The following is an 18,715-nucleotide window of genomic DNA, read 5'->3' as shown; positions in this document are numbered from 1 at the left end:
TCAGTATGAAAAGGCATTAAATTGCGAAAAGAGCAAAAAACTGGTAATTTCAAAAATATTTACATATATTTTAACAAGGGATTAAAACAATGCAAAAACTTAAAAGATAACCTTTTTGAACCCAACCAGTTATATAATGTCAGTGAGAAGGCACAAAAAACGAAAATTTGCAATTATTACAAACGATGATTCTCTTATTTGACAAGGGAGGGGACAAGGAATTTTGACAATTCAAAAACCTTAAAAAAGAAAGATCAATTTCATATTAATCTCGTACTGGTTCTATACCAACTTATGCAACAATTTTATATTACTCTCGTAATGGTTCTATACCAACCTATAATATGGAAAAAAAACTTCGTTTTCTTAAAGAGTTAAAGAGACTGCGTCCCAAAGTCGAACCTTAAAACGTACAGGAATTAGGAGAGGCAGTTGGGGGGCTGCCGCCCCCCAAACCCCCCGCTTTTAAAGACTCTCTTGTACAGGTTTTTTGTTGTGGGGGGTCCACTCCATTTACATTTTAACATAATTATTGAAACTGTTTCCCAGACACAACAAAAAACCTGTACAAAAGAGTCTTTAAAAGCGGGGGGTTTGGGGGGCGGCAGCCCCCCTACTGCATCTCCTAATTCCTGTACGTTTTAAGGTTCGACTTTGGGACGCAGCCTCTTTAACTCTTTAAGAAAACGAAGTTTTTTTCATATTATTTCTGTACGTTTTTCTACAATCCATGGTGGATGTAATTTAATAATAATTTTTTTTGTGAAAAAAAACCGCCCGATAAAGGACTTGAACCCTTGACCCGAGGATTAAAAGTCCCACACTCTACCGATTGAGCTAACCACCTGCATGCGTGTAAGTATAACTTTTAAATATGTTTTAAAAATTTCAAATTAACATGGGCTCTTATGGAGATAATATGAAAAAAACTTCGTTTTCTTAAAGAGTTAAAGAGGCTGCGTCCCAAAGTCGAACCTTAAAACGTACAGGAATTAGAAGAGGCAGTTGGGGGGCTGCCGCCCCCCAAACCCCCAGCTTTTAAAGACTCTTTTGTACAGGTTTTTTTTGGGGGGGGGGGGGACTTCATTGTTACTAATTACTAGTTTCGGCGCAATGGTTCTCCTGTCCTCTTGTGTTTAACATTTTTCGAAGTTATTCCATTATTCATTCATTTCAATTTTTTGTTAATTAAAAGAGGGCCTTTCCGAAGCCAAGAGCTGGGGGTTAGCAAAAAAACAAAAAACCTGTACAAAAGAGTCTTTAAAAGCTGGGGGTTTGGGGGGCGGCAGCCCCCCAACTGCCTCTTCTAATTCCTGTACGTTTTAAGGTTCGACTTTGGGACGCAGCCTCTTTAACTCTTTAAGAAAACGAAGTTTTTTTCATATTATTTCTGTACGTTTTTCTACAATCCATGGTGGATGTAATTTAATAATTCCTGTACTCCTCGTACAGGAATTAGGAGAGGAACTTGGGTGGCTGCCGCCCCCCCCCCCGCTTTTAAATCATTGTATAAAATAGAAAAAAAATAGATAGAATGACCGAAATGTTTCTTTTGCTCATAAGAAGCTAATATTCTGTTATCTCTCAAATGATAAGCTGTCCAGGTGTTATCAAAAATTTTTCTGGAATGGAGCTGGATTTTTATGATGCTTGCAGTCATTCTCGCCGTGCCGAGCTGATTATTTTGATGTACTTGAATGTTGATATTCGTAACTTTTAAGAATTTCAAAAATTAACATGGGACTATTAGACTATTAGGACTATAAGAAGACTATTAGGAGAGGCAAACCCCCCGCTTTTAAAGACTCTTTTGTACAGGTTTAATTTTTTTTCATATTAATTCTGTACGTTTTTCTACAATCCATGGTGGATGTAATTTAATAGTTCCTGTACTCCTCGTACAGGAATTAGGAGAGGAACCCACCCCCGCTTTTAAATCATTGTATAAAATAGAAAAAAAAATAGATAGAATGACCGAAATGTTTCTTTTGCTCATAAGAAGCTAATATTCTGTTATCTCTCAAATGATAAGCTGTCCAGGTGTTATCAAAATTTTTTTGATGTTGTGAAAAAAAATCGCCCGTAAGGGACTTGAACCCTTGACCAGAGGATTAAAAGTCTCACGCTCTACCAACTGAGCTAATAACTTGCATGTGTATAAATATAACTTCTCAATAGCTTTTAAAAATTTCAAATTAACATGGGCTCTTATGGAGAGAAATCCGTTAACTTAAATAGCTAATGGGTGGTTTCTGGAAAACAGGGAAGGAGTTATCGGATCAAGCTGAAATTTCGCGGATAAGCTCCTGGGCCGTAGGGGACCTTAACTTGTGAATTTCAGCCCGATCGGACAACGTTAAAAGGGGTGAGGGGTTGGAGGGTCGAAACTTTCGGGGGGTTAAGATTTTCCTACGAAACTTTCATGGGCACTTACTCGGAGAATTCCGCATCGAATGAGTCTTCGTACACCCAGATCCGATGTCGGATGTGACCTGTAGGCGTGGCGAAAAAGAAAGTAAATGAATTTTAAGTGGCTATGCGTGGTTTCTGGAAAACAGGGAAGGAGTTATCGGATCAAGCTGAAATTTCGCGGATAAGCTCCTGGGCCCTAGGGGACCTTAACTTGTGAATTTCAGCCCGATCGGACAACGTTAAAGGGGGGCTTGGGTTGACAGGTCGAAACTTTCGGCCAGATTTTCCCCATGAAGAAAAAGTTGGAGGGGGATGAAATTTTGCAGGTTTCTTAGTTGGGGCTCGGGCTACGAAATGCATCCCTCCCCATCCGTCTGCGACCACTGGAACCGAAGATCGCTTAACACTGTCGTGTGTCGCCTCTTTATAGAGGCACGAGTGTGCCTCCTTGATAATATGAAAAAAACTTCGTTTTCTTAAAGAGTTAAAGAGGCTGCGTCCCAAAGTCGAACCTTAAAACGTACAGGAATTAGGAGAGGCAGTTGGGGGCTGCCGCCCCCCAAACCCCCAGCTTTTAAAGACTCTTTTGTACAGGTTTTTTGTTTTTTTGCTAACCCCCAGCTCTTGGCTTCGGAAAGGCCCTCTTTTAATTAACAAAACATTGAAATGAATGAATAATGGAATAACTTCGAAAAATGTTAAACACAAGAGGACAGGAGAACCATTGCGCCGAAACTAGTAATTAGTAACAATGAAGTCCCCCCCCCCAAAAAAAACCTGTACAAAAGAGTCTTTAAAAGCTGGGGGTTTGGGGGGCGGCAGCCCCCCAACTGCCTCTTCTAATTCCTGTACGTTTTAAGGTTCGACTTTGGGACGCAGCCTCTTTAACTCTTTAAGAAAACGAAGTTTTTTTCATATTATTTCTGTACGTTTTTCTACAATCCATGGTGGATGTAATTTAATAATTCCTGTACTCCTCGTACAGGAATTAGGAGAGGAACTTGGGTGGCTGCCGCCCCCCCCCCCCCGCTTTTAAATCATTTTATAAAATAGAAAAAAAATAGATAGAATGACCGAAATGTTTCTTTTGCTCATAAGAAGCTAATATTCTGTTATCTCTCAAATGATAAGCTGTCCAGGTGTTATCAAAATTTTTTTGATGTTGTGAAAAAAAACCGCCCGTAAGGGACTTGAACCCTTGACCCGAGGATTAAAAGTCTCACGCTCTACCAACTGAGCTAATAACTTGCATGTGTGTAAATATAGCTTCTCAATAGCTTTTAAAAATTTCAAATTAACATGGGCTCTTATGGAGAGAAATCCGTTAATTTAAATAGCTAATGGGTGGTTTCTGGAAAACAGGGAAGGAGTTACCGGATCGAGCTGAAATTTCGCGGATAAGCTCCTGGGCCGTAGGGGACCTTAACTTGTGAATTTCAGCCCGATCGGACAACGTTAAAAGGGGTGGGGGGGTTGGAGGGTCGAAACTTTCGGGGGGTTAAGATTTTCCTACGAAACTTTCCAGGAAAATTACTCGGAGAATTCCGCATCGAATGAGTCTTCGTACACCCAGATCCGATGTCGGATGTGACCTGTAGGCGTCTAGGAAAAAAAAGTAAATGAATTTTAAGTGGCTATGCGTGGTTTCTGGAAAACAGGGAAGGAATTATCGGATCAAGCTGAAATTTCGCGGATAAGCTCCTGGGCCCTAGGGGACCTTAACTTGTGAATTTCAGCCCGATCGGAAAACGTTAAAGGGGGGCTTGGGTTGACAGGTCGAAACTTTCGGCCAGATTTTCCCCATGAAGAAAAAGTTGGAGGGGGATGAAATTTTGCAGGTTTCTTAGTTGGAGCTCGGGCTACGAAATGCATCCCTCCCCATCCGTCTGCGACCACTGGAACCGAAGATCGCTTAACATTGTCGTGTGTCGCCTCTTTATAGAGGCACGAGTGTGCCTCCTTGAAATGGGTTAATTAAGTGGCTAATGCGTGGTTTCTGGAAAACAGGGAAGGAGTTATCGGATCGAGCTGAAATTTCGCGGATAAGCTCCTGGGCCGTAGGGAACCTTAACTTGTGAATTTCAGCCCGATCAGACAACGTTAAAGGGGGGCTGGGGTTGGTGGGTCGAAACTTTCGGCCAGATTTTCCCCATGAAGGAAAAGTCGGAGGGGGATGAAATTTGGCAGGTTTCTTAGTTGGAGCTCGGGCTACGAAATGCATCCCTCCCCATCCCTCTGCGACCACTGGAACCGAAGATCGCTTAACATTGTCGTGGTTCGCCTCTTTACAGAGGCACGAGTGTGCCTCCTTGATGCAAAAATCTTATATTATTATACTATTGGTTCTATACCAAATTGTGGAAGAATTTTGTATTACTAGCATATTAAATGTCAGTCTTTATGGTACTGGCATATTCGTTCTATACTAAATTTTACAGTGATTTTATATTGCTGTGGTGTTGATTCTATATCGAATTGGGGATTTTGTAGCAATTTCATATTACTCTCGTATTTGTTCTATACCAACTTATGCAGCAATTTTATATTACTATCGTATTATTTCTATACCAACTTATGCAGCAATTTTATATTACTATCGTATTGGTAATTTCAAAAATATTTGTATATATTTTTACAAGGGATTAAAACAATTCAAAACCTTAAAAAGAAAACCTTTTTGAACGCCACCAGTTATATAATGTCAGTAAGAAGGTGCAAAAAACGAAAATTTGCAATTATTACAAACGATGATTCTCTAATTTGACAAGGGAGAAGGGACAAGGAATTTTGACAATTCGAAAACCTTTTTGAATGCAACCAGTTATATAATGTCAGTAAGAATGCGCAAAAAACGAAAATTTGCAATTATTACAAACGATGATTCTCTAATTTGACAAGGGAGAAGGGACAAGGAATTTTGACAATTCACAAACCTTAAAAAAGAAAACCAAAAGTTTGAATCTTAGTAGAAATCGTAGTTAGGAATTGGACTTACTTTAATACTTAAATATCTTTGAAAAGATTCAGTACGAAAAGACATCAAATGGCGTAAAGAGCAAAAAACCGGTAAAAAAGTAAAAAGTAAAAAATATTTGTGTATATATTGTATATATAACAATCCGAATACCTTAAAAAAGAAAACGAAGAGTTTGGAGCTTAGTAGATATCGTTGTTAGACATCAAACTTGCTTTAATAGTCATAACACTTATTGTTCTTTTATTCTAACACTTATTGTTCTTTATTGGATGTAAGATATTTTCGACGATAGTTGCTTTTACTGAGGATATATAAATTCTGTTATATAATTATATAAATCAAACCTAAAACGTTAAAATTTACTTCATACCTGATACCCAATAACTTTGCCACGTGATGGCACCATTTCCCACCATACTTCTAATGTATTGTATGACGTTGCTATGGCTCTGATATTCATTGGAGCACGAACCAATTCCCTTTCAGTTCTAACAATTATTCGCTCACTATAAGGTCCAGGGCCCTTAGAGGTTAAGGCTCGAATTCGAAACTCGTATTCAATATTTTCCTCAAGATTCGGAAACACCGCTTTCAATCCTGTTGTATTTCTTTCAATAGGGACACTATTTTCAACTCTTTTGTTGAAGAATACGGTGTACATAATAATTTTTCCATTACGGTGTTCCGGAATCGGATGATCCCATTGGACGGCCATTACGTCAGCAGTTTGAAATCTGAAATAAATTTCAATTAATGAATTCAAGCTCAAGTTAATCATAAATTAAAAGTACATATCGCAGTACCCAAAAACAGTTTCTCATATATGAAAATTAATTAGAAAACAAGGAAAATTCCTCAAGTGGGTTTTTAGCCACATGTCTAATTTGAAGAGATTTAATGACATGTCTAATTAATCTAACATGTCTAATTTGAAGAGGCTGCCCAACATAGTACCTACATACTTTTGTGTTTGGCGCAACCATGAGAAATGTTGAGATCAAAGGGGATTAAAACCAGCAACACAAAGCACAAAACTTTCTTCTCATAGCGTTATGATATATATCGCTCTCTTAATCAGAAATGGGTGTAGCTTGTGGATCTTTTGTTTTATAATTATTTTATTTCAATTTCGTAACCTTTGTCAGCATAGCAGATTTTAGTAGATTTCATAATCTTGGTCAGACGGTATGAGGATTAATGAATTGGTGCGAAGACCTAGTGATGCGAGAGACCAAACCGCTTGAAACAATACTGAAAGAAATATTGTATTTCTCAAGCTGTTATTTTTGTGTTTCATAATCCCGGTTGATTTGAGTTTCAATCAGTAAAAAAAAAGAAAAAAAGGCTTATATTCTTTTACGATAGCCGGAGACCCCCCCCCCCATTTCTCCCATAAAAAGTCCTCTGTTTTCCAGCACCGATTAATAAAGATGTAAAATGAAATAGATTTTTTTTTTAATTTAAGAAGACGAAATAAATAACCAACATGAAATCTAAGCAAATATTTCGGCTATATGATATATAGCAATCCTCAGTAAAATAGTGCTTTACGAGAGTTAAACGAAAAATGTGGTTCAATCCCGCTTTCTAAGGCTATGATGAGAGAAAGGTTGAGATGGATAGGACGCGTTCTGAAGATAAAGAGACACGTTGCCCGTGATCGTCTTTGTCAGGCAACCGTCTAGGACCAAACGAAAAGTAAGTTGCCCCCGAATGGGGTGGGAAGATATTGTAAAAAAAAAAGATTTAAGAGTAATGGAAACTTTTTGGGAGGGTGTAAAGAGGGAAATTTTTAATAAACTGGGATGGAGTAAGAGCATGCGTAGCTGTGTTGCCTCAGGCGGCTTGGAGCTGCAGCAAGTTATTAGTAGTAGTAGTAGTAGTAGTAGAAGTATTCCACTGAGGACGACTATCGATCTTATAGACGAAATAGTTCCTAAGGTTTTATTTGAACTACTGTCGTTGCAAAAATTGGGGGCCCAAAATATGGTTCAATCTGCATAACTTCCAGCTTTTGTTAGACGAAAAAGCAATGTTGTCTTTTTCTTTGTGGGCAGAATGTACTTTACGATTGTGAATAGTGAGTAGAATAATTAGTAGTAGTAGCTTTTTAGACGCAATTTCAAGGGACAGTTTCATAAGGAGAAGCGAAGGGGGAGACAAATTCAAATTTGTATTGCGGGGTGGGTAATTTTTTCTGATCCTCACAAAGCGTATACGGTACCTTTTTTTCTATTTTTAGCTGTCTTCCAACAGGCTAATTGGCTAGTAACATATGGTGTATAGGTAGATCGCTTCATTAATATATTTAGCCCAAAAAGTTAAATTTTCATAAGAATACTAGGACAGCAGATATCACCAATGATTGCTCAGAATTCCGCCAGTGTTTTAACTGATTCTAACTCAGTTGTTAAGTGCCTTACCGAACAGAGAATATAGTTCCAGAGGTGCGTTTCGGATCTCATTTCCTGGTATATTTTTCACAACAAATGTTAATTATTATAAGAAGTTAATTAGTTTTTTGGTTCGTTTTGAATTTCATTTTGAAATTTCATGAAATTCATTTTGAATTCCAATTTTCTTTCAATATCAGTCTTTGCTACCTCAGCTTTTCCATCAGAATTTTTATCAGCTTTTCCACCATGACCTTTAATTTTCCTTTTATCGTTGTTATCAAGTATATAAATTATTTATAAAGCTTTAAAAAAAATTAACTTTTTAAGTCCAATTAGAAGTTAAAACGATTTTTTTTCTGTTTTATATAGGAAAGAGGGGAAAAACAGGTATATATTGTATTATATATTATATTTCGAGTCCAAGAAGTAAAAGACACGTATAGCGTTAAATAACGAACAGAGTAATAAACAAAAAATTAAGGAACAAAGCAATGGAAAAAAGAAGAAAAACAAATACAGAATGACGAAACGAAAAACAATAAGATAACGTGTAATCTATAGAAGTTCTATGACGCCTTGAGGGAGATAAAGAACAGAAAAGGAGAAACTAAATCTGAGAGTAACCAGGGCTTTTTGTGCTGATTTCTTTTCAAAGCTGCCTTCACAAAATTATTAGTCATTATTAGTTTGGCCTTTCGATTTCTTTAACATTTCTCTCCTTTTCTTTTCCTTTCTCCTCCTTACTCCTATTTCTGCCCCTTTCTACTCTCTTTTATGATCAACATCAGACATAAATTATCTAAAACCATCAGAGATTAAAAGTTTAAACAAGCAATTAGATTCTAACTGAGAATCTTTTTTTATATTCCATTCTTTCTCTAAGAGAAACAAAAAAGTTTAAGAAGAGCTCAACTGAATTCAAAGTGCCTATATTCTTATTTGCAAGCCTTTCCTCTTAGTTTTGGTCTCAATAGGCTTAAACTGATTGATAGAATTCCGAAGCCTTTTAGCGGAACAAAAGATAACAGATCAATATACAGCAAAAACACTTTATAAAAAAAAATCCAAAAAATAAATAAATAAAATACGATCATTTTCCAAAAACAATTCAAACTCTGCTATATTCTATCTATTTGGGCATTGAGTGACCAAGGGCCACTGCTTCACAAAGAAAAACCAGATTCACCTAAACGTCGACCCTCTCCCTGTTTCCCCAGAAGAACAATAAAAAACACATATTTTGAAATTCATAATTTGAGGCTGGGATATAAACGAGCTCTATTCCCGAGACTAAGATTTACTTAGTCCCTATAGGTCTAATTCCAAATCCCTCATAGGTTTGGCTGTTTGCAATTATACTGAGGGGTTGTTCGATAAATAAGAAATGATTGAATTAACCACTAATCCATTAACAAATGGTGTTCGATCGCTGATTAGCGCAAATAATGATAAAAATAAAGATACTTTAAACATATAAATACATCATAAAATAAATATATAAATACATCCGTATATAGTTATACACTTTCAGGGGATAAACAACGTGCAATCTAGATCAGACACGTCATGAGGCTTTAGAGGATGTTCTGTGAATTTCACCGACTGACTGGTAATTTTTACTTACTGATATCGAGATTTTGGTGAAATTCTGGTAAGATCCGGTAAACATGTAGCACTTCACGCAAAATAGTTACAGACTCTGTTTTTACCATGCAAATTGAAAGGGCTAGGGTGAATCTTCCAACACATGACACCCCAGACCTATATTTATATATATATATATATATATATATATATATATATATATATATATATATATATATATATATATATATATATATATATATATATATATATATATATATATATATATGTATATATATATATATATATCGGTGAAAAAAAGAGCTTTTTTTTCTAATCTGTTTCGCAAAACAACTTGAATTTCATTTTATTCATTTGCTGCAGAAGGTAAAACCGTTAGGGTATTGGACCTCTTGGTATTTGTGACGTCGTTCATATGAAAAACATTTTCCGAGATCAAGGCCCTAAGCGAATCTTCCTAAACTCGTGACCTATCTACATTTTTTTGCACCAGAAAATGGCGGTATCCCAATTTTTTTCTGAAAATTGGGATACTGCCAATATCGCGCTATTTTCGAGAATAAAAATTGAAACATCAATAAATATACATATATAGAATATTGTCCGATAAAAAATATTAGAATATAGAAAATTACATGAAAATAGGGAGATAATTTGCAGGTAATTTCTTTGTTATTATATATAAAAAAAAGAAAAAAAATACAGAACCTGTGTGTTATGTTTATGGGTGGCCCCGAAGGCGGTCCCTCCGGCATGATCATAATTTGCACCCCTTCTTGTCCAACACCAACGGCATTTATGCCAGTAACTCGAAATTCATATTCGACACCTCTTTCTGAAAAAAGACAAAAATTTAATTCCTAAATATAGTGTAATTCCAAATAGTGTAAAAATTTTATGAGAATTTCTGAAAAAAAAAAAAATCAGATTAGAATAGAACCAATTAATAAGCAGAATACTATTCAAACTCATATCCATTATTGTCTAAGCTGCTACTCGATCTGTAAAATATTTATCAGATTTTCACCGTTCTACAGGTGCAAAGGGGGTTAACAAAGGCTCTACTGCACTATGCTATGAGCATTGACGCCTCTTCATTTCGAGCTGATAGTTTTTTGAACACAAATTTTCAAATTCTGGAGCTTTTCTTACTAGGGAAGAGCACACCATTTTTTGTTCTTAAAGATACTATCAATTGTAACCTCATAAACACCGAAAAATGTGTCCCACCCTGCAATATAAAGCTGTTTGTTCTGGAAAAACATAATTATGGACTTTTTTCCTCAAATGTAAACAGTATAGCTAACCATTTTCCATGAATAAAATTTAATTTCCGTAAATTCAATATTTTCCCAATATTTTTAAATATTTGTGAAGAATTATAAAAATATATATAAGGCTTATGCCAGATTTAGTGTAAAAAGTCCCCCTGATGACTAAATAAACACTTTTATACAGGGGATGAACCTCGCCCCAAAACAAATCTGAAGCAAAACCCCCTCCCCACCCCAATTGTCTTTTAAAGTAGTTACCAAAGAAAATCACTGCAGTAATTCTTACCCTTCACCAGAAAAATAATAAATCCCCCCCCCCAGAATTTTGCACGTGTTCAAACCACGACTATAGATCCTTGATTCTATAGTAGATGTAACTTTAATATTCTCAGATCATGGTGCATTTAGAGACTGTCTTTTAAAGTACCAAAGACATTGAAATGATACCTGGTTGTCTGAATTGGTGAAGTAAAGAATTAAACAATCATACATACATTTCATCAAAAAAAGAGGAAAAAATCTAGAATCAAATTTTTAATGAAAACTGTCAACATACCCAGCTAATTAGTTTCTGGGAATAGAGAACGCAAAAAAGAAACGAAAATGGGAAACGTGGGTGAAAAGTCAACAAATATTTAACTGAAAATGTATCAAACCAAACAGCTTAAGAAGAAATAACTTTCCACTGACGGTCTAGATATCTCTGGGAATTAACATGTTGTTAAAGTCTGAGTTTTTGCAGACAAAGTGTTGTCCAGACTTAACTAATTAGTTTTGCTTGTTTTCTCTCACGGCTGGACGTGGAAACACTGCCGAAAATGCAACGCAGCCCAAAAATCTCCATAATTTTAAAAGAACCAAAGGAAAACCTCAGAAAATCTCAGGTATAAATGGGCTTCTTAGCCCTAAGATGGGCTGAAGGGACAAAAAATGCTTTTATTTTAATGTTGTTGGTGCTTTAAAATTGTGTAAAACTCGGCATTTCGTTTTTCAGTAAAAATTGTCTCTGTGTTTTGTTACAAAAAAGTGTATGAAAATATATACAAACTACGCAAAAGTAGGTGAAATCCTTCATTAACATTGTCTAATAAGACAAAATCTAGTTCGTTGGGCGGGGGTGTTTGCTTTTATGTACCTTTTGTCAGGTTTGATTAAGATCAAACAATCTCTTAACCGTAGATGTTCAAATGACAAGAATTTAGCCTCTCTCCTCCCTACAGAAGTAAAATCAGGTCTAAATTAGGATAAGGCTCGTTGTGGAAATCAACTCTCATTTTACCAAAAAAATGATGCTAAGTTAGACAACCCTGTACTAGTAGAAAACCTGATTACAGGTTTAGGGTCAGAGTCCCCATATAGGTAGGATCGGGCCAGGATCCGAAGATGAAACTAGCAGGATACTAGTTCTTACTTCTTGGTGGGTGGGATTTATACCCGAAAATTCATTTGGTACGCCGTAATGCCAAGGGTGGAAGGATCCTAATGCCCCCTACTAAGGTCGAGTATAACATAGATCCCCAATCCCCAAATGACAAAATTTGAACTAGGGTGTTATTCATAATCCACACAGGGTCAGGGGTCGGATACTTTATTTCAGATGAATTGAATTATGACAGCAGCTCTTAATATCAGCCAATTTGGTTGGGAATGGACGTCCCATTCTGGAGGAAAATTATGTCGAAAAAGATAATTTAGGACCATCTCTCCCTTCCTCCCAAGAGGTCAAACCAGTTCTTGACTCCAAGAATAAAAATTAACATATTAAATATCACTTCTGACTCGATGCGGCTTACATACAAGAACCCTTTCTCGAAGATATCCTAAGGTAAAGAGTTTAGAATCTTTGCTCCCATCCACCTATAGAGGTTGAGCTAGGACACTAGCTGTCAAGTTTGGATGTGGCCGTCATCAGTTTCTTGTAGATGTGCTGTTGACAAAAAATTCATAACCATTTTCCCTCCTCCTTCTCCCGGAATGATGTATATTTCAATTTAATTTTGTACAGTGCATCCAAATAATTCGGCATGTTCAGTACACTATTTCACAAATTTGATTTATGGGATTAGGATTTGGTTACACCCAGGTTTTACCCAGCAGTAAACTCATCAGACAGCATGGTTGAAACTGTTATATTTAAATGCTGACAGCCTGAAAAAAGTTAAAAACCCTCCTTTTTTATAATTTCCCCAGATCAGTTTTCAAATATTTTGTATTTTGATGTTTATAAATTTAATTTTTAATGTCTCCACTCTCCCATTTGCTCTTCCCGGAGAAGCTACTTCTTCAGCGGTTTCATGTTGTTTATAGCCTAGTCTACATTTAATTTCAGAATAATCTTAGGGTCCTAAATTTGCTCCAGATTTCCCTAGACTGACTGACATACGAATTGATAATTTGCTCTGAGAGGGAACAGGTGCAGCAAGGTTGAAAATCTGAAGATGCATTTGTCAGAGTTAAACAAGACAAATGGCTGAGAAACAGGAAGTTCTAACTTTTGATTTACGAAAGGTAGAATGAAAAATGTGCTGAAGGCTTAGACAGTTTTAGGCAAACATAATCTAATGCCGTGCAATGAAAAAATAATGTTCAAGCCTATGAGCTAAAAGATTCAAATATTCTGGTATGCATACTAGATTTTTATAAGAACGGTGCATATTGAGCGAGGCACTCAAAAAGTAAGTGGATACAGCATTCTAAAGTTTGAATCTCGCGAAAGTCGACTGAAACAGTTTATAGATGACGGTACGCTTTTACGACGAGGTAAGCCCTGTCGTTGGTTCCATTTTTAAGTACTATCCCTTGCACACGGTGGTACAAACTTAAACTAGATACCTCTGCACTGCACCTACAGATCATCATGATTATTTGAGATCCAATTTAGCTAATTTAAGCCCTGTCAGTATATTACACAGAGATGACCCATTTGTTGTGAATTCGTTATGAACAGTACTATAAACATTTGAATACATGTTAAGAACAAATCAATCATATCATTTAACGTATTAAAAAACGTCTTAAAAAGTACCCCCAGCCTTTCGGCCGGGGGTGCAATGCGTTAAAGGGGGCAAATCATCCGACGCTTCCCTTGTTTTCCCCGGATTTCTTCAGATACCCATCTGGAGCTGAGTAATCCCGGCTGAGCTTACAGAATCACACAGGTGACCCTTTTCCCTTCCATACCAAATAATCAGTGGCGCAAGAACTCGAACACCTGCCCATAAGGACATAGGATCTCATATATGATAGGATCTCAAATCCGGCGTGCCAGCCATTCCGCCAGGAGTCACTGAAGAATATTTAATTTTTGAAAAACCGTTGAGGCAGCAGCTAATGTCATTAATTATAGAAGAGGATCAGATAATCTGTCTTAGCGAGAAGGGTTGGAATTCAATTTTTTTTATTTTTAGGGTACTACTTTTCTTCTTCTTTTAGAGGGAGGGGGCTTAAGAACAGCCTCAAGGTAGAGCGAGAAGTTCATTCCTCCCACATCCTTCCCTTGTGCAGCCAGTACTTAATTACGTTTCTTTCTTTAAAACAATTTTATGCTATCCTCATTCCGCTAAGCAGCAAAAAAAGCTTAACTACTTACCCCCTCAAACTAATTGGTTTGAATAAATAAATTTTCGATTTTCCTATCAAACTGAAGTTCAAAAGAGAATTCAATATATAAATATTTTGATTATTAAGCTAAGAAGACTTTTCAAAAGGAAAAAGAAACACGAAAGCACTTGAATCCCTCCCCCTTAGGAAGAGGTAAAAGGCCACTTGAACCAATGCTCTTTGAGTGAAGAGAAATTTATTAAATAGCCATAGCTTTAGAGTCTAGCCAATCAAGTAAATAACGTGATTGATTTTCTTCTCTTTCCCTTGATAAGGCAGGTTTCTCAAAAGCCTTCAAAAAAGCAAGAAATCTAGAAAAGAAAATCTAGATATGATCAATTGATAAGTTCTCATGTCGCATGTTACACAAAAATCAGGTTCGTAATTCGACGGACTTATTACAGTGATTTACCCCCCCCCCCCAAAAAAAAAAAAGAGAGAAAGAAAGAAAGAAAGAAAGAGAGAGAGAGAGAGAGAGAGAGAGAGAGAGAGAGAGAGAGAGAGAGAGAGAGAGAGAGAGAGAGAGAGAATTTCAATCGAAAATACACGGTGACGATACGATTCTTTGGGGAACAGATTATTTTTTCTTCAACTTAGTTCACATTTCGGTAAGACAAATGTAAAGAGGGCACAAGGTAAAATTTAGACATGAAAAGATGAATACATTGTAAAAGAAATGATTGGTTGAAAGTCACAGATGCACAAAGTTGCTATTTTAAGGATGGGGCGAAAACAATTTCTTTCTGAGAGGGAACAGACGCCACAGTTACATATTTGGCCAAAGTGTGTAAACTTTGAGTTCATTACAAGTACCTGGGTTAGTAGATTCTTAACAAATTTGAATAATTTATGGGGTTTCTAAGTAAGGTAGTTGTCCCAATGTCATTCATACTTGGAAGTTTTTAACCGATAAAGTCTTACAGAAGAGCATGGGAACGGTATTTTCTAGAGACCATGGGAAGGGATTTATAAGCAGGCTTTCAATGTATGTCTTTAGTTGTTCTCTTGCCGTGCCATAGTCAAGTACATGTCTTGAACTCGTTCATCTGCATCTATTACAAACTATTGTCGTAAACTTGATATAATAAAGCACATAGTTTATAGTGAAAGAGAATCTTCTGCTTCCTCTACAAGAACCCACAACTCTGATTGATTCGACCACGCTTACCAAAGTAAACCCTATATCAGCAGAACAGAAAAAGAAGTTTACAAGTGTTTGATATTTCCCTTGGAGTTTTGAACTCATATTAAGTAAGGGAAAATCACGCCTCCCCATTTCAGCTTGGGGAAAGAATTCAGAGATAACTAAATGATTGTTATAAAATTTCTTTCTATAACACAGTAACACAGAGGTTCCCAATATTTTTCCATGGCTCTAATCCTTTGAATCGCATCACATAATCTCCTAACCCACCCCTTAAATTAGTCCAGAAGATTTCTACGGAGATATATTTTATACAAGAATCGAATTACGTAACTGGATTTACATTATCCTAAAGACTCAATGAAATCTAAAGATCCAAAATATTTTCAAGCTCCCTTAAGTCCTTTCTTATCCTAAACTGACACTGTCTAACCAGGGGCAAATTTACAATTAAGCTAAATAAGCCATAGACCTAAGGCTAACAGAGAGTAATTCATTACAAAAAAGTAAACAAGACAAAAGATAACATGAAGCATTAAACTTTGTCCTTTTTCCCATGTTTCTGTCTTAATTTATACTTTAACACTTGTATCATTTTCATCAACAAAGTTATTCAACAGCCCCTGTTTAGTGTACTGATTCAGGAACGTCCATCACGCAGAAAATCTTATCCCTTCTAGCCTACTATTGTCGCTTAAACAAGATCCAAAGAACTGCAATAGTAAAAACCAATGGCGAGACTACAATGATACTAATAAAAACACCAACATGATAACTGTGATTACTGAGTTAGGACAACTAGATGCTAGTTAGGTCACCCCTTATTAAGCAGACAGTAATAATTCTGGTTTCCCTGGGTATCCTCTTGCATAGAGAATTAGTCGACATGTACCTATAGTTTGAGCTTTAATTGATTGGGAGAACTGTAGTACTAACTGAAAAATCAGGCCCTTTACATCATTCATTATTTGGTAGCATACCATACTTATTATTTTTGACTCTTTAAAAATGATAGTTTCGTCCAGCAATTCATAGAGGGAGTCTCAGCCCCACTTTAGATTTTGAAAATATATTTTTGGAAGTAATTTCATCGAAAAAAATACATTTTTTTTGCATATTCAGTGATAAAAAACTAAAAAAATGATAATTTCGCCTTCCCCCTAGATATTGAAAAATACATTTACATTAAAAAAAAAACAATTATACTGTTCAGCAATTTGTAGAATTACCTTAGAGAATAACAACTAAACAAGAATCAAATCTTTTCTAAAGAGGCTAATAGGGGTACTCCCTCCTTATGTATCCTAGATATTTCACGAGCGTGGGCATAAAGCCCAAAGTAAATATGGTTATAGCTCAAGATTGATCACAGATCGAGCTTAACCTTCCAGAGCTTCGTGAGGAGGGGGGTAAACCAATATCTTTTTCGTGATAATATGGGCACGATTTTTTTTTTTCTGAAGAAAATTCCAGCTCATCATTTTCGACGTATTCAGATCTGAATAAACTAAAATTAGAAGTTATGTGACAGAATTCCTGATTTAGAGGGATTTGGAGGGTTCAGTCACCCCAGTCAATCTCTTTAGATAACTCTAAACTCATAGTTAGTCCAAGTTAGCCCTTAGTTAGACCAATGTCATTGGCAGTAGTCATGAATTAATATTAGACATGGAACTGAAAAGAATTCCTTACCTAATCCTTCTAATCGTTTATGCTGGGTATTCCTGCCTTCCAGTGTTATGTCTTCCAAATCCTCATCTTTTGGACCATATCTTAGCCTATAGCCAATCAACTCACCGTAGGTAAGCGCTGGCCTCGACCATTCAACATCTATACTAACGGTTGGCTCTTCCTTTACAAACCTAGTGGAAAAAAAAATCATCTTACTTTATATAGGGTCCGTTCCAAATGGAAATTTTAACTTAATACATATTTGATTCAAATTTAATACAAATTAGCTGTGATCCTGTAACGATTTATTGAGTAATGCCTTAATACGTATTAAAATGATGATTACAATATGAGTAATTTTAATGGGAAAATGTGAAAAATACGGGTGTTATTATCTGAATACTCATAAATTTGTTCATTTGTCTCCTTCTCCCCCTCCCCCCTAATTGATGATGATTCCTCACAAGTTAACACACAAAAGATGCTAGTTAACCATATTTACAAATATTTAATACAAAATTTATTAGGAAATTAATTACCGACGGTTTCAGCAGCTAATTAGCTTTCACCTGCAACAAAAATTATGATTTTTATTAAATATTATAAAAATTTTAGTCAAAGCTGGAACACATTCATAATTGGTAAGTGTCCACAACTCCTAGCCAATCAACAATCTGAAAATAATTTATAAAGCAGGTATCCGTGGCTACTATTTCCCCTACACAAAGACATAGTCAATAGCCAGTAGGTTTTCCGATCCTGAAAATAGAGAATGTGTCAAATTTCTTTTCTATTTTTTACCTGTCACCTGACAGGCTTTATGATTTCAGAAATAGCTACAATCTAGTAGAGTGAACAAAAGTAAGTATAATGCCCCCTCAATATGATTTCTTGGCTATTAAAACTTGAAATCTAACAAGTGTATATTTTTGTACACAACATATAAAATACCTCGGGCATAACGTCTGCCATCAAACTGTACTGTGTAATCCTTGCGGCATTTGGTGTATTATATAGAATAATATCATATTCTTCTATATAGACTATTCTTCAAACGCTAAAATTTGATTCTTTCAATTCTACTTTATAAAACAGTAAATAACTTTAGCGTAAAAGGCGGGACGTTGAGGAGGGAACAGCCCCTTTCATACACAGAGTAATTTCTGTTCGTTTTAAGTTTCAATATCGCTCCTTACTTTCAGTTAAAAAAAAACTTGTTTTTTTTTTAATTTCTGAACCTTTTTGAATTAATGCATGTTTGATGTTGGCTCTCCACAAATGAATAATTAAAACGAAATTTGCGTATTAATCAGACAATTTTGAGAAAAAGGGTGGGAGAGGAGGCCTAGTTGCCCTCCAATTTTTCGGTTACTTAAAAAGGCAACTAGAATTTTTGATTTTTAACGAACGTTTTTATTAGTTAAAAAAAAATACGTAACTTAGAAATTAACTTACGTAACGAACTATATTCGTTTATCTATATTCGTATATTTTTATTATGTATATGAGGGGGTTTGCCCCCTCGTTAATACCTCGCTCTTTAAACCAAAGCTTTAATTTTGTCCCAATTCTTTAAGATTGACCCCGTGAATCACAAAGGCTGTAGAATAAATAGTTGAAATTACTAAAAATACTT

General features: G+C 36.0%; 1 protein-coding gene across 1 annotated transcript in view; it reads right to left on the bottom strand.

Annotated features, from left to right (window-relative positions):
* Positions 1–18,715, bottom strand: part of LOC136034306 (tyrosine-protein phosphatase Lar-like) — a gene marked incomplete in the record, with an annotated part of 449,438 nt that overhangs the window by 145,887 nt on the left and 284,836 nt on the right. Inside the window, 3 exon segments of the mRNA XM_065715442.1 lie at positions 5,760–6,123; positions 10,099–10,225; positions 17,101–17,270. Of these exon segments, the coding sequence (XP_065571514.1) occupies positions 5,760–6,123; positions 10,099–10,225; positions 17,101–17,270 (661 nt within the window).

This window comes from Artemia franciscana, chromosome 13 (assembly GCF_032884065.1).
Source record: "Artemia franciscana chromosome 13, ASM3288406v1, whole genome shotgun sequence".
NCBI classification, from domain to species: domain Eukaryota; kingdom Metazoa; phylum Arthropoda; class Branchiopoda; order Anostraca; family Artemiidae; genus Artemia; species Artemia franciscana.
Note: the sequence above shows the minus strand (reverse complement) of the source record. Positions and strands in the feature narration are given on the sequence as shown.